Here is a 15,196-nt window from a genome sequence, read left to right as displayed (position 1 = left end):
GCCTTTACACAGACACATGCAAACACCAGGCATAGTTGGATATACTGTACACCAACTAGGGCTGTGTGTGTGTGTCAAGAAATCCGATGGGTAACTGTACCACACACAGCTAGAAGCCATATCCCCCCCGCGGGTGGGTGGAAGTGTTTTTGCATGCTACAAGCCTGCTGATGGCTCTCCGACGCCTCTGGTCATGTGTATTTATGTAAACTTAATGAGCACATCTCATCTCCCATATGGTTAGATGTGCATGCTGTTAGACTGGGCTTAACATGTAAAGTGTTACTACTCTGCCTGCCCCTAATGCTGCACTCTTATGGCGTTAATCCACACCATTTCACTGTGGCTTCTAATTAGGAACACCAAGGAGAATGTGTCTGGGGAACTCACACACAGACACACACACACACACACACACACACACACACACACGCACACACGCACACATACACACAGAGCTGCTCTCAAGCGGCGAACACTCAGACATTCACTATTTGCATATTAGCTTTAAGAGATAAAGCCTGCAAATTGGGTCTCAACTCGCGATGGATGTTTGCCTCGGAGTTAATTAAGCAAGCTTTTCTTGCATGTCGTAAGCTCGTTACAAAACCTGTTTGTGTGCATTACCAACTCTCATCGGAAGACTGACTCCTGTGTGTGTGTGTGTGTGTGTTGTGTGTGTGTGTGTGTGTGTGTGTGTGTCTGTTCTCCACAGCCTACTCCATCCAGGGCCAGAGTGTGCAGATCATCAGCCCCTCCAGTGAGTCCCATCAGCAGGTGGTGGCCGTGGGACAGCCACTCACCGCCCAGCCCCAGGGCACCGTGGTGGTAAGGACACACACACACACACAATGGTTTAGAGACTACGGTTACACTTGACATTTTAGTTTAATTAAAGTTTACAAAGTACTTAACAATAGAGACAAATCAAAGACACAAAAACAAGGTTCCATAAAGGAGAGGACAACAGCAAAAAAAAGAAATATAGGCCAAACCCATTAGGATCGGGATGGAATACAGACCCTGGATAGGATAAAGGGTAGAGGAGGGAGGTAATGTCTGCAAACCAATATGACAGCATAATAGTGACATGATATTAATCAAACAATTAAAAACAGAAATAGAAACACTTGAGTCAGTAACCTCAGTAAGACACAAAGAAATCAAGACTTCTCACTAAACATCTGTACAATAAAAGGCTTCCTTTGACCTGTAAAGTAGTGAATTCTCAATACACAAAACATAAAGATCCTGCCTGACCTCACTGAAGTCTCTCAGAGCAAGGACACACACACACACACACATCAAGCCTACGCATTTAAATTTCTCTCTGGGATAATAACATCTCAAAATCTATAGTCACTGCCCTTGACCCTGGCCTGGAATCGTTACCACTTAATTGGATTTCTCCCTGCAGCAATAATGGTCTATCTTTTTTGTCTGTGAAAAAATATCTGTGTCTCTGCTCTTAGCTCTTGATCTTTTTCTTTCCCTAACACTTCTATCTTACATGATCATTCAAGGGTCACAGGAATATTGTCATGGCAATATGTCTCTGACCCTTGTACTGTATCTATGAATTTGAGCTTATTCTGTTGATGCACTCATTGCGATTTGCTCTGTGTTTCAAGCTAAATACCCAGTGACATGTAATGTAAGTAAGTATGTGTTTGTCTGTCCCCCTGGCAGCTGACAGCTAAGAACATCCAGTGTATGCGAACCCTGCTGAACCTGGCCCACTGCCATGGGGCCGTGCTGGGAACCTCCTGGCAGCTGGTACTGGCCACACTGCAGGTACTACTACCACCTGCCACTGCGCATGCACACAATGCACGCATAACCACACACACACACACACACACACACACACACACACACACACACACACACACACACACACTCCCTTATCAAATAAGGCAGGGCAAAACAGGCAATCCATATTCTCTCTCTCTCTCTCACTCACTCACTCACACACACACACGCGTACACATATCCTTATCCAACAAGGCAATTTGATAAAGAACACGTTCGTACATAAACTTATATATACTTACATTGTCTGAAATTAACCTTTTCCCTCACCTGCCAAAGCCTGGTAAACTCAAATATATTACCTGCCAAGAATAATTTTTACTGTCCAAAATAATTAGTAGACATTTTTGAAAGAAGTACAGTATGTCAGCCTACCTGTTTTCAGTGTTATTTTGTGTATTGATTCAGGTACTGTGTGAAAGAGACGAGAGCCCATTTAGACTTAATTTAAAATTTGCTTACTCACTTATTTAATGGATGGATTTTTTTGTCTTGGTTGTCAATTTTTATTTTTGGTGGCCTTGCATCTGGCAGCGGAGAAACAGGCGGAAAAGTATGCAGAAGTTTAGACACTATCACTTTGTTAGAGCCAGAGTAACAGGCAGCCAATCAACAGGCTGTTTGATACAGAGCCATTGTTTTGCTTTGATTTGATTGGCTCACTGGCAGAGAGAGAGTACGGCAGTCAGCAGGGACAAAGTTTGAGAACGGGCTAGACCAAAGACTGTATATGATTGAGGAATTTGAATGTTATCTCAAAAAATTACGGGCCACTGTGGAGGGTGATTTATTTATCCTCCAAAGATACATTTTACCACCATTTGGCAGTAGTGGGGTGTTAATTTCAGACCCTGTGTACATAAACACACTCTTACACATACTCATTCTTTCTCTCATTCACTCAGATTCACTCAGACTGCTTCTCATATAGGGAGGAGAAGGTGGATAATCTATGTTGATTTCCATTTCACAACCTTGCCAGTTGGTTTTGTCTTTGTTTTTCCTTTCCTTATATTCCTCTTTCATCTTTTCTTCTCTCTCAGCACTTAGTGTGGATCCTGGGGCTGAAGCCTGGGGTGGGCGGGGCTCTGAAGCCCGGCCGAGCTGTGGAGGGACCAAGTACGGTGAGTCTAATACACTGTAATACACTGTCTATTATGAACGTATTATAGTAGCAAAACACCTGAGAACTTGCATGCTAGATATTCACACACCTACATCCTAAATTTACCTAAAATTTACCAATGTGCAAGTCAATATTTGAATTAATGGAATAGAAATTTCAAACTAATATGAAGCAAAACTGTAATATATTTGCTCAAATGTATTTTTTTTGTCTTGAATATATTTTTCGAGTACAAGTGTGTGAATATATTCTGAGTATACCTTCCTGAGTTCTGAGGTGTTTTGCAACTGTAATACCTTCATAGTCTATTGGCCTTGCTGTGGTGATCACTAACACACCCACACACACCCACACACACTCTCACACACTCTCACACAAGTCAGTACGCACTGTATGTTTCTCTCTCAACTGTTCAAGGCTGGGAGCTAACTGGATGTGGTTGTGCCTTTATCCTGAGCAGGTGCTGACCACAGCCGTGATGACAGACCTGCCAGTCATTTCCAACATCCTGTCCAGACTGTTTGAGAGCTCCCAGTAAGGACTAGTCCTTCATCTATAAAAGGGGAACACTCAAAATATCCTTGTAGTCTTGGAAAGACATAATTTATTTCCAAAGCCAGAGACCAGAGTGCTAAAACTCCCAACGTGTGATGTTGTCAGGTATAAAGTGTGAAGCTGCTCCATAGAAAATCAATTACGAAAGATGGTAAAAGTGATTGGGTGTGCATTTTCTGGTTTAGACCTGATGACACTACCAAAGAATAAATCTCATTTGGGCATAAAAACACAACCATTCTCTGTGTCCACAAAAATAGTCTCCATTTGTTGTTTGTGGAGCAGCTGCAGACATTATGAATGACAACATCACAAGTTTGAATCTTCTATCTTTCTCTTCTGGCTTTGGGAGAGAGTTGTTCATGCCCATAAATATGAATTGGACCGTATTAGACCAGAGGAATAACTTGTAAGTTCTTCGATTGAATAGTGTTCCCCTTTAATTGTCTGCTTGCTTAGCATTTGAGAGTATGCACACGTGCAATGCAAAATATGTAAATGTAATGTTTAAGCACTGTTCGTGTTCCAGGTACCTGGATGATGTGTCCCTGCATCACCTGATCAACGCTCTCTGCTCCCTCTCCCTGGAGGCCATGGAGATGGCTTATGGAAACAACAAGGTAAATACTTACTTTGTGAAGTGGGACTTGAATCACTGATGGTTTTGGATGCTCCATCCTTTGGCCTGGAATAAGTCTTTTGCATATCTCTCCTAGATAATAATTTTAAGTATATTTGTATAGCAGTTTTCTTAACAATGCTGTGAAGTGCTGCGAACAAAGCAAACAAATTAACAATCAGCTATAATAATTGGAAGAGTTACTTTGCTGGCTCCATTGAGCAGCATTTCTGAAATAGCACAAGACTATTAGTAGTGTAACATGGTATTTGTGTAGTAGATACACATACACACACACACACACACACACACACACATACACACACACACACACACACACAGAAGCTCTACACATATGCTCAGAGGGTATCCATTGGCCCCATTCAGCTATAATTTTGGTGTTCTTGTCCTTGTTTCAGGAGCCGTCTCTGTTTGCAGTGGCCAAGCTGCTGGAGACGGGCTTGGTCAACATGGATCGTATAGAGATCCTGTGGAGGCCTCTGACTGGCCACTTACTGGAGGTGAGATCTACTTAGAGCTACAGCAGAACGACCCATGAGATGCAGACTAGAAATAATGAAAAGCTCTATTCCAAAACACTGCATTATCCTCATCATGCATCATTCAAATTATCTTAAATACATAAGATACAGTCCGTAAAGGTGTTATAATTTTGTCAACCAAGGCTTAGTTTACTTGCCGTAACTTAAAAAGTACCATGTGTTTTAATAGGTACACTTAGAATCAGATCAGAATCAAAATCACTTACTTTGAAGGACTTTGACCTGTTAAATTGGTGCCAGAGAGAACAGTTTTAATTTTGTGTTATCAGTCATTTTGTAAGTAATTGTCTCTTTTCCCCATGATGGATATCTCATTTTGCAACCAAACTCTTCAAGTAATGAAAGCTTGAATAATGTCAGAATTGCTCTTGCTTTTCTTGATGTGATACATCATCAGAGGTACCACATCAAGAAATATACCAGATACCAGAGAGAGTTTATTTCCATGGATCATATGTGCTCCAAAAGTAAACATTTACACCACAGGAAAGAAGTGAAAAAAAATGAAAATGCCCATGCCTACTTCAGAAGCATGATGATACAGCATAGGCACAAAATATTTGAAAATAGCCAATTTAAAGTTGCATGAAATCTGGAGATGTCAGTGTATTTTTAGGAGCATTATGCTGCTAAACTGTAGAGTCCTGGCTACTCATAGCACATCTAACCCTTACTAACGGTATGGGTTTATGTGGTTTCTGTAGTAGTAGGAAATTCTGTTTTAATATTATCTGTCAGGGGGTTCTCTATATATGTGTGTAAGGGCGTGCGTTTGGAGAATGGTTTTCTTCATATTGTCTTTCTCTATCTCCCTTCTCTTTTGCACTCCTGTGTGTTTTGCAGAAGGTAAGCTCGGATTCTCTCCTCCCTAATCATTGGCTTTCCTTCCCTCTCTCTCTTTCTGTCTTTCTCCCTCCATTTTCTTTCCCTCTCAGTCTGGCATCAACATGTTGGAGTTGAGAGGTTGCTCTGTCCAAGTTTGTCCACTTTGCGTTCACTCGGCTGCCAATTTTTGATCTATGATCTCTACTCTCTTGCGCACAAGTTGCAATGTGGAGCTCTGATTTATCACAGAAGCAGAATCTGAAGTTACATCTGCAAAATATACTGTAAGCTTAGATAAAATGCTGCTCATCTTTCTTGGCAACCTTGCACAGATACAGACGCTAGGTCTGTATTCCAATTCAGCCATTGATATTTTGACGGAAAATGTGATTCTCACCTTTTATTATGTCTCTCTTAAAAAATTTGATAAAGATTTAGATGTGAGGCATGCAGAGCTATGGAAGACAAATGATTTTATAGATACACATGGATCCATCTGGGTTCTAGAGGGTCTTAGCTAACTGACTAGCATCGCTATGAGTCTCTTTTTATGCCTGTTAGAATTACAAAGGTATCACTTACTATTTTAAAGTCTGACGGACAAATATTTAAAAGTCAGCATGGCAAACATCACTACAGACCAAAAAGAGATGCAAAATTTTTAGATTTGGATCACAGACGTGCTAAAAATACTTTGTTCAGATGGGAATCTACAAGCAGGAGACGGGTTTGCACCCCGCTTGTATGTTTCTCCCTGCTGAGCCCGGCCTCTCCATGTGTATCTATACCAGCTTTCATGATTACACTGTCTGTCACAGCATAACCTGTTGTCAGAGGGGATCTAAATCTCACTCACACACTCTGTGGTTTAATTCTCCCACTTGTTTCACACCCACCCTCTGTGGCCACTCCTGGGAAACACTGTTCTCAACAGCCTCCGCCTCAGATCTCTGTCTCAGCAACAAACACACAAAAACATACACTTACACACACAGTTGATATTGTCTAATGTCTCTCCACGCCCATGTGTGTGTGTGTGTGTGTATTTGTGATGTGTCCTGCAGGTCTGCCAGCACCCCAACTCCAGGATGAGAGAGTGGGGGGCTGAGGCGTTGACGGCACTCATCAAAGCCGGCCTGGCCTACAAGCATGACCCCCCGCTGGCCCACAACCAGGTAGCAAACTCTGCTCTACTGGATTATGTCTGTCAGGATGTAGCAGAAAAACTGGAATTTGCTATAAGAAATTGATGGGAGTTGCATGTATATAAAATATAGATACATATATTTCATCGTTTCACCGTACTTGAACGTTGTAAAGACAGGAATAGTTATTTGGTTTATGGTTTCTCTGTGGCTTTGACCCCTGAACTCCTTACTATTGGTTGCTTGTAATGTTGCCATTTTAGAAATGCATTCTTCTCATAAGTCTTTTTGGATAAGAGTGTCTGTCAAATGGCTATAATATGAAAAACAGAAATGTCACAATCCCTCTCTCTCTTACTCACTTACGCACACACTGTGACCTTCACCTTAGTCAGACAGATAAAGAGAGTGTTGCAGCTTATCTAGAAGAGGGCAGAAGAGCTGTATGGAGGTTAATAGAATAGCACAGAGCCATAAAAACGATGGCTGTCCTGTAGAAATGTACCGAAGAATTACTTCTTTCTATACCTTTCTTGCACTGTGTGGGCAGGCATAATTTGTGTGTTCAAATGTACAGTTGGCATGCCTTTGTTAATTGGAAAAAATTGGAAAAAATGGAAATTGTGAGCACAACCATCCATCTTTGCAACGTGACCGATTATATACAATATGAAGAACTGTAAGCTTGCACTGCTGGGTCAGAAATCAATAAGGTCTTGTGGCAAAAATACCCTTGGAATTTCATGAAATTTCATGAATTTCACCTGTTTAACATTTTTTCAATGAGTTGTCATATACTCACGTGTAAATGTGACTACTGCCCCCTGTTTGTGGGAACCTATGACCGAGGGATCCTTTCCAGTGTGTTCTGGACAAGAAAACATTTTTCATCAGAAAACAAATAAGCCTGAAGCAATATAAAATGTCTCTGATTGTCATTCTGTTTTCATGATGGCATATTATGATTTAAAGTAAAACAAATTGTAGTGGTACAAATTGAATGTTTATTTACCAGTTGCAAAGCAAATGCCTTAATTCATAGTTTCTGCCCCAGAAACCACCCAAAATATCCCTGAAAATGAGATCAAGGGGACAAAAGAAATGCCCTCACCCTGTTACACCGAGTGTACAAAATCTTAGGAACACTGTGCTTCTACTGATTTGATTGTTCCTCATATGTTGTGCATTCATTGTATATGCATACTATTTAGTGTTGTAACAGCAAATTTTGCAATGAAGATATATTTCACCTTTGGGGAGATCAATCAGTGACAATGTGTCAATCAACTAATCGGTTACAATCTCCCTCTTTGCTTCCTCTAGCGGCTGCAGCTTTTGTTACTGAACCCACTGAAGGAGCTATCCAACGTGCTGCATGCAGACATCCGGCAGAAACAGCTGGAGAGCGTCCTGCAGATCCTCCAGAGCCAGGGGGACAGCCTGGGGCCCGGCTGGCCCCTCGTCTTGGGTGTCATAGGGGCCATCCGCAATGATCAGGGGTGAGAACCCAGTGGAGGTGGAGGGGATGGACGAAGGAGGCAGGAGGCAGGGCTTTGGAGTAAAAGGACAGAGCGAAGGCTTAAGAAAACAAGAGCTGGCAAGATGGAAGGGGCATGAAGATTGATACTTATTTTGTTCTCATTAAAACAGTTTTCTCTTATGTTGAAGGCAAATGTTGTGTTTATCAGAGCTCTCTTTAATTTCTATCATAGCTGCATGTTCACACTGCAAGCAATTCAATAAACCAGATGGAAGTCCATTTTGTACACCCAGGGAAATGTTGGGTGTTCACTGCGGCCACCATTTTGCCTTGTGTTAGAGAGAAGTATGTATATCTGGATGTCCAAACTATGGGTCAAGAAAAAAGTACCATGGCTATGCAGTTGAAAGGGGTGTGAATGCAAAGTAAAGTTCATAGTTTATACGTGCTGAGTGGCCATGTTCCAGTCTGTACCAGTATCTAACCAATGTGTATCCCATGTTCCCCTCCAGCGAGTCGTTGATCCGAACAGCCTTCCAGTGCCTGCAGTTGGTGGTGACAGACTTCCTACCCACCATGCCTTGCACGTGCCTCCAGATCGTTGTGGATGTAGCCGGCAGCTTCGGCTTGCAGAACCAGGAGCTCAACATCAGCCTCACCTCCATTGGCCTACTGGTGAGATGAGAGACGTCTTGTGCTGTGGTCTTTATTATCAAGGGGACGATGGAAGGTTTATGGTTAGACAAAGCAGGCTTGTTACTGGAAAGCTGATGGTTAGAGTCCCTAGAAAGTCTGGGTAAACCTAGGCAGGGAAAAAAAATATACTAGTGCTCTCCTCTCACTCAATACAAACTGGTGAAGTGAATTCAATCCCCAACTCTACTAGAGCTTCTCAGTGGCCAGCAGTAGAAGATTGTGATTGAACTGTGCGTTTCCCATGGGTGAATATGAATGTTTAGCAGGGCATTGCTCAAAAAGATCATGCATGCTCAGCAAGCCTTTCCTGGATAATTAAAGGTAAAAAGAAAAATGACAACATCTTCCTGTCCTATGTATATTATCTGGAATAAGATATAGAATAAGCCTTGTTCTCCAGGTAGATGGGACAGGGCAGCCACTTATCTAACACTGAAACATCTAAGAATAATATTGCACATTTACTGCTGCACTGACATTTCATAGATGCACTGTACAGTATTCAGGACATGCAAGACCTGATATTGATCCGTGGTTTGTGGGATTATTTCTCTTGGAGCGTGGCTGTTCCTGTGAGATTACTTTATGGTAATAGGATAGCAATACCGCCAGAAGCATTTTACCACCCGCCCTCTCCAATTAACGCCCCCTCTCCACCCCACCTCCCTTTCTCGCCACAGTGGAACATCTCGGACTACTTCTTCCAAAGGGGAGAAGCCATCACGCAAGAGCTGGAGAGGGAGGAGGCGGCTCTGCAGAAGCAGGCCCAGGAGAAAGGAGAGACCCTCAACAGGCCCTTCCACCCTGCCCCTCCCTTCGATTGCCTGTGGCTGTGCCTATACGCTAAGCTGGGTGAGCTGTGTGTCGACCCGCGGCCCGCCGTGCGAAAAAGCGCTGGACAGACAATGTTCTCCACCATTGCAGCCCACGGGACTCTGCTGCAGCAGCCGACCTGGCATATCGTAGTCTGGAAGGTAGCATGCAAGAATCACTAGCTGGGCACCACATAAACGCTCTTGTTTCACATTAAATGTGCTTTTACTGTTTTTGTAAGATTGTACCGGATCATGCTGTCATGATTACCAATTATTTTTTATATGAAACTATTAAGATACAGGGCCTCATTCAGAAAAATTTCTTACACAAAATTTGTTCTGACAGCCAAATCCTAGTTGTGTATTATGAACAATTCATCTTGATGTCAAAATCATTTAGTTACATTGCTTGCACTGCATTTATTGAATTTCTGTAATATCACAAAAGATAAAACTAATTTCTATCATTATCCTTTATATGAATGCCACAGATATACATTCTATTTTCTATTTTTCATCCTATCTGAAATCATAGAAGGATAAAGGTCATCTTTTGGTTTTTATTCAGTTCATATTCAGTTTGTTCGCCATTACTTATGTTGTCTTGAAGTTCTGTTATTTGAAGTGCGTCAGAAATGACTGTTGGCTGAAATACCTTGTTGTTACCACTAGGTACTGTTCCACCTGCTCGACTGTGTGAGGAGGTCGTCCACCACGGCTGACAAGGAGAAGATCGAGTCTGGCGGCGGGAACATCCTCATCCACCACTCACGAGACACGGCTGAGAAACAGTGGGCGGAGACTTGGGTGCTGACGCTAGCCGGGGTGGCACGCATCTTCAACACAAGGCGATATCTTCTCCAACAGCTAGGTGAGCCATGCGTTATCTACCCTGTGATGCTCACCCACTATTTCTACTGCTGTTGTGCGTAAGGCAGATTAAGTTTTCTGAGGGGAAAAAGAGAACTGTTTGATTGGTGAGGTGCTGGTCATAGTGAAATTGATTACTGAAGTAAACGGCTCACTGCACATAGCCATGATGCAGTAGTACTTTGTTCAATGCATAAAAAGCAAAATGTTTGTACAAGTTACCCAGATGATGTACTGAATAAAGTACTAATAAAGGTGTGCTTGACTCCTAATTTAACGATTTGGTTTTGTACTAAATATCCATCAGAGCAGGTTCTAGCTTGAGGCAGTCAGATGTCTGAGATCTAACTTTGCATAGTTGTTTCTTAATTTTATTCTATTACCTCACTGATATGTGGTGCTTAACTGTGTGTTCATGCCGCAAGCAACTTAAGAAACCAGTCAACAGAAGTCCACTCATTTCCTATGGAAATGGCTGATGTTGACCAAAGTTGCCTCATTTCCTTGTTTGAATAGTTGGCTGCAGCTGCAGTAGGTGACATCACTGATATGTCCCATCTGTCACTGCAACCCCATTGCTGTAAAGTTCAAAGAGTCAAAGAGACGGGCATTAATATTTTCTCACACTTTCCTGTCCTTTTGCTGTGTATCTACAGGTGACTTCTTCAAGGCTTGGGAGGTGCTGCTGGACCACATCCAGTCAGCCGCCCTCAGCAAGAACAACGAGGTCTCCTTGGCTGCCCTCAAGAGCTTTCAAGAGATCCTACAGATTGTCACGCCCGTCAAAGACTCGGACAAACCCGGCGACGCACTCGCCGCTATGGGCGTTCCCCCGGTCCTTATCGACCCCCTAACAGCTTCTGGTCCTGGCAGACCCCTGGTGCGTTCGGATTCGCTAGTCGAGCGGTTGACGCGCTACAACGGCGCTGAGCTGCAGGCCCCTCCCCCAGGGGAGGAGTCAGCGCTAGAGGACTCGGCACTGTGGTGGTCGGCGTGGAACACGTGGTATCGAACGGGAACGGACAGCACCAGGCCGCCTAGTGGCGGGACAGAGAAGCTCTCCTTCATCCCCAGCCAGCCCTTCCTCACTGCCCTGATCCAGATTTTCCCAGCACTCTACCAGCACATCAAGGTGGGCTTCAGTATGGAGGACCTGAGGAAACTGGGGGTCATCCTCCATGGGGCCGTGTCCGTGCCTATCAGCAGTGATGCCTCGCCCTTCATCCTCCCCTCCTACACCGAGGCTGTGCTCACCAGCCTGCAGGAAGCTGTGCTCACCGCTCTGGACGTTTTGCAGAAGGTGGGTAGTGGGAATTCAATTCAGTTCGGACACCTTGTCAGAAAACAAAAATATGGTTTCCAGAGAAAACAAAAACACAAATAACCCCAGTAGATAGCGTCAAGAAGCATCAAGAAAAGTGCTAGTTGAGGAATCAGTGGTGGGAGGACATGGTTATCCACTGGAGATTGAATTGCTCATTATATGGGGCCAACACTAATCTTCTAATGTGTTGTTTATGCTATGACGTCCAAATTCCAAATATTTTTCTTTTTTCCCCCGTACTTTTATTTGAATGATATAGTTTTAAATGGAACAAAAACAAAACTTCCTTCACCATGATTATTGAGTCTTTAAGAAATGCAGACTATTCTTCTCCCTGTGGGTCATTAGACCCGACTGTCCAGTTATTTCTTCCCGTTGTGTGTTAACTCGGCCCATGGAACAATGTGCCATTGTGCTAAATTGTGCAATCTGCGGTCCCGTGGTAGATGTCAGCAGTGAGTAAGTGTTTGTTCCTGCCGTCCCTCCCCGCTGCAGGCCATCTGTGTGGGCCCGGAGAACCTGCAGGTCATGTACCCAGCCATCTTTGAACAGCTGCTACTCTTCGTGGAGTTCTCCTGCAAGCCGCCCCAGTATGGCAAGATGGAAACCAAACACGTGGCCAATGCCAAATACAACCAGGTAGGTGGAAATGGGACAGGTCCTGTAAAAGCTCTGTGGTCATTTGCAGTTTTTTCCCTTTGTCAGTTTGTTTCATTGGAACATTGTATGGTATATACTGTTATTCATCACCTTTCTCTCTCCAGCCTTTCTCAACAAGATCATGCCTCTTCTTTGATGTTCAAGAAGCCCCCCCCCCCCCCCCCCCCCTCTTTTTTCCTCAGTCTAGTCCTCATGTAGCCCCTATCGTGGCCATCGAGATTGACAGGCTCCTCTGAACCCCGATCAGTAGCCCCGAGCCATTTCTTCCCCACATTGCCTCCCTCATGCTCGCTCTGCTTGCTGGCAGCATGCCAGGGAAATGTTTGTCAATTAGTCCTCCGTTCAACCACAGTTCAAATGCATCTAAAAAAAAACCTTTGATTTCAAAGGAGCCAAATGATCTTGAGCTAGATTACTTCATTCACAAAACCATAAACACACCCCAAGTCTCATTTCTTCCCTCAACAACAGAAGGGCCTTTTCACAACATTGCTCTGATATCTGTGTCTTCTTTACTCATTGTTCTCCTGGAAACCAAAAGGCAGCTTTTGATGAAGTAGTAAGATCCAGCAGCTGCTGTGCCTACCGGGGATGCTGAGAGTTGTCTTGATCTAACATTGGCGGGCTGATGCAATTATGCTAATGAATGTTAGCGCTACACACTCACCACTGAAGCCTCAAATCCTGTCTGTCTGTCAGTCTATTAGTCCTGCAGGTGGGACCCAGAATCAACCGCATGTTCTCACACACTGGACACTCTTGTTGATCTGAATCTGTTTAAATGGTTTAAGCGAGAGGGTCAACAAAATTCCCACCCAGCCAAACAGATGTTATGGGTGGTCTTTACTGCCTTGCTGGCTCCTATCCAATTCTTTCAGATTGCCTCAAATGTCCAGGGTGCTAGGAGTGAGTTTTCCTTTTTCTTTTTTTTTTTTCTTTCTTTAAATCAGGCCTAATTCTTGATTCAGGCATCTCATTTAGCCAACAAGCCAATGCAAATTCGATATAACTTAGACATCAATTTAATTGCCATCTTCTCTCATTCTGTTTCTTGGGACTACTCACTGGATAACCATTTTAGATCCAACTCTTTGCACCGGTGAGTTCCACCATCTCCTTCAGCCCCCTCTATAGTTGTACTACTAAGCTGTGCTGATTGGTGACTACCTACCTTCTGCGGTAGATGAGGTACTTCACCGCATGGTAGGCTCTCATGTCTCATCTACATCTCTCACTCACTCCATGCTACCCTTCTCTGCCTGCCACTAACTGGTGGTTTTGCCTCTGTGTGCACAGCACTGTCCTGTGCTGTCCCTGTGCAGTCCCATCTTATGTTGATTTTGTTTTGGTGGTGTCCATATGCGCACGTGTGGTTCTGTTTTACGCCTAAAGGCACACTTTGTACCATTGCATCAAGTCATTGGCTGGGCTATAACACTTTGTTCAGCTGTGATGCTCCTAAATGGCAGACAGAAACATAAAGTAGATTAACGGTCATTGATTTGAAATAAATTTGTGTTGTTGTTGCTTTATAACCTCATACAAAGTGTGCCTTTAATATTGCTTTGAATGTGGTTCTGCCCAAAGGTAAGGGATAATGGTTTTGAACTCTACTTGACTGATGTCCGCTACTCTTTTTTTTTCTCTTGTTTAATTTTCCTGACCTCCAGGCGGAATGGGTTGCCTTAAACTATGTGCCCTTCGCTGAGCGCTCCCTGGAGGTGGTGGTGGACCTGTACCATAAAACGGCATGCCACAAAGCTGTCATCAATGAGAAAGTTCTGCAGAACATCATCAAGGTATTTTCTCCAGGGTGGGAAATTAACAGTCACTGGCTGGTTGTTTTAAAAGCCTGTAAATTTTGTGTCTGAAAGGTTTGTCAATGTCCACCAGCCTCGAGTCAACTTGGAAATGTACAGAAGGTCTATTATATACAAACACCCATTTTGGCTGGTAAAATTGAGACTGAATGCTTTTTATTTTTTCCATTTCATTTCACTTCACCTTCACTCTGTGGCAGAAAGAGCAAAAATGTAGTTTTTCCAACCTATCCTATCTAACCTATCCACCTCGAAACATCACATTAGGTGTGGGAGTTCATCATTTTCAGTTCATCATACTCAGTAAATCTGAGTACAACTCATCAAAAAGGGTTAACTTCTCAAAGCTGACAGCCAGTCCTCCATTGTTTCCTATTTCTTAATGACACCTGCATTTAACTGCTCTTTTCCCATCGTCTGTGTAAAGCAATCCCATAGCTGAAGGAATAATTTGCCAAGCAACTATTAAGAAGGTTCCCTATGGATAGGTCCATATCACACCCCCACCCCCTTTCTGTCTCCAAAGCAATAAGTCGATTCTTGTAAAATCTCAACCTTGGGGAGCCCAGCTGTTGTTCTGTGAAAAGAGAAGTTAGACAAAAAGAGGGTGTATTACTTTTTCTGGATTTATATAAGGAAATTTCTATGGGCCCATTATCCCAGTGCAAAAATGTATTGAAATACTGCTTTGATCGTAACCCTGTGATTTCAGGTAGTCACTTGTACCATTTAAAAATAGTTTCTCCACATTACAGCGTGAAAGGCTTTCATGGTCATGGTACTACTGTTTTGTAGTTTTTACCTTGAAGTCTTGCATTGTGTTCCAGTCTCTTGATCTATTGTGCTCTCTTTCTCCCTCCTTACCTCCCTCCCTCCATCCATCCAT

General features: G+C 43.2%; 1 protein-coding gene across 4 annotated transcripts in view; it reads left to right on the top strand.

The window, feature by feature from the left end:
* Window positions 1–15,196, top strand: part of mon2 (MON2 homolog, regulator of endosome-to-Golgi trafficking) — a 52,252-nt gene that overhangs the window by 33,746 nt on the left and 3,310 nt on the right. For 2 of the 4 annotated variants that reach the window (XM_071522666.1, XM_071522667.1), the window contains 15 exons: window positions 716–828; window positions 1,690–1,794; window positions 2,856–2,936; window positions 3,399–3,472; window positions 4,023–4,113; window positions 4,532–4,633; window positions 6,565–6,675; window positions 7,969–8,144; window positions 8,638–8,800; window positions 9,502–9,795; window positions 10,309–10,507; window positions 11,163–11,806; window positions 12,326–12,469; window positions 13,572–13,589; window positions 14,161–14,289. In XM_071522666.1, coding sequence (XP_071378767.1) covers window positions 716–828; window positions 1,690–1,794; window positions 2,856–2,936; window positions 3,399–3,472; window positions 4,023–4,113; window positions 4,532–4,633; window positions 6,565–6,675; window positions 7,969–8,144; window positions 8,638–8,800; window positions 9,502–9,795; window positions 10,309–10,507; window positions 11,163–11,806; window positions 12,326–12,469; window positions 13,572–13,589; window positions 14,161–14,289 — 2,444 coding nt within the window. Of the gene's footprint in view, window positions 1–713; window positions 829–1,689; window positions 1,795–2,855; window positions 2,937–3,398; window positions 3,473–4,022; window positions 4,114–4,531; window positions 4,634–6,564; window positions 6,676–7,968; window positions 8,145–8,637; window positions 8,801–9,501; window positions 9,796–10,308; window positions 10,508–11,162; window positions 11,807–12,325; window positions 12,470–13,571; window positions 13,590–14,160; window positions 14,290–15,196 lie in introns of all 4 variants that reach the window. The other 2 variants (XM_071522670.1, XM_071522668.1) reach the window with 2 other exon arrangements.

Source organism: Centroberyx affinis, unplaced genomic scaffold (assembly GCF_046629955.1).
Source record: "Centroberyx affinis isolate AG114_WGS23_722 - 3 ecotype Tasmania unplaced genomic scaffold, CSIRO-AGI_Caff_v1 ptg001013l_1, whole genome shotgun sequence".
Taxonomy (NCBI): Eukaryota; Metazoa; Chordata; class Actinopteri; order Beryciformes; family Berycidae; genus Centroberyx; species Centroberyx affinis.
This window is presented reverse-complemented; position numbering and strand designations above follow the sequence as displayed.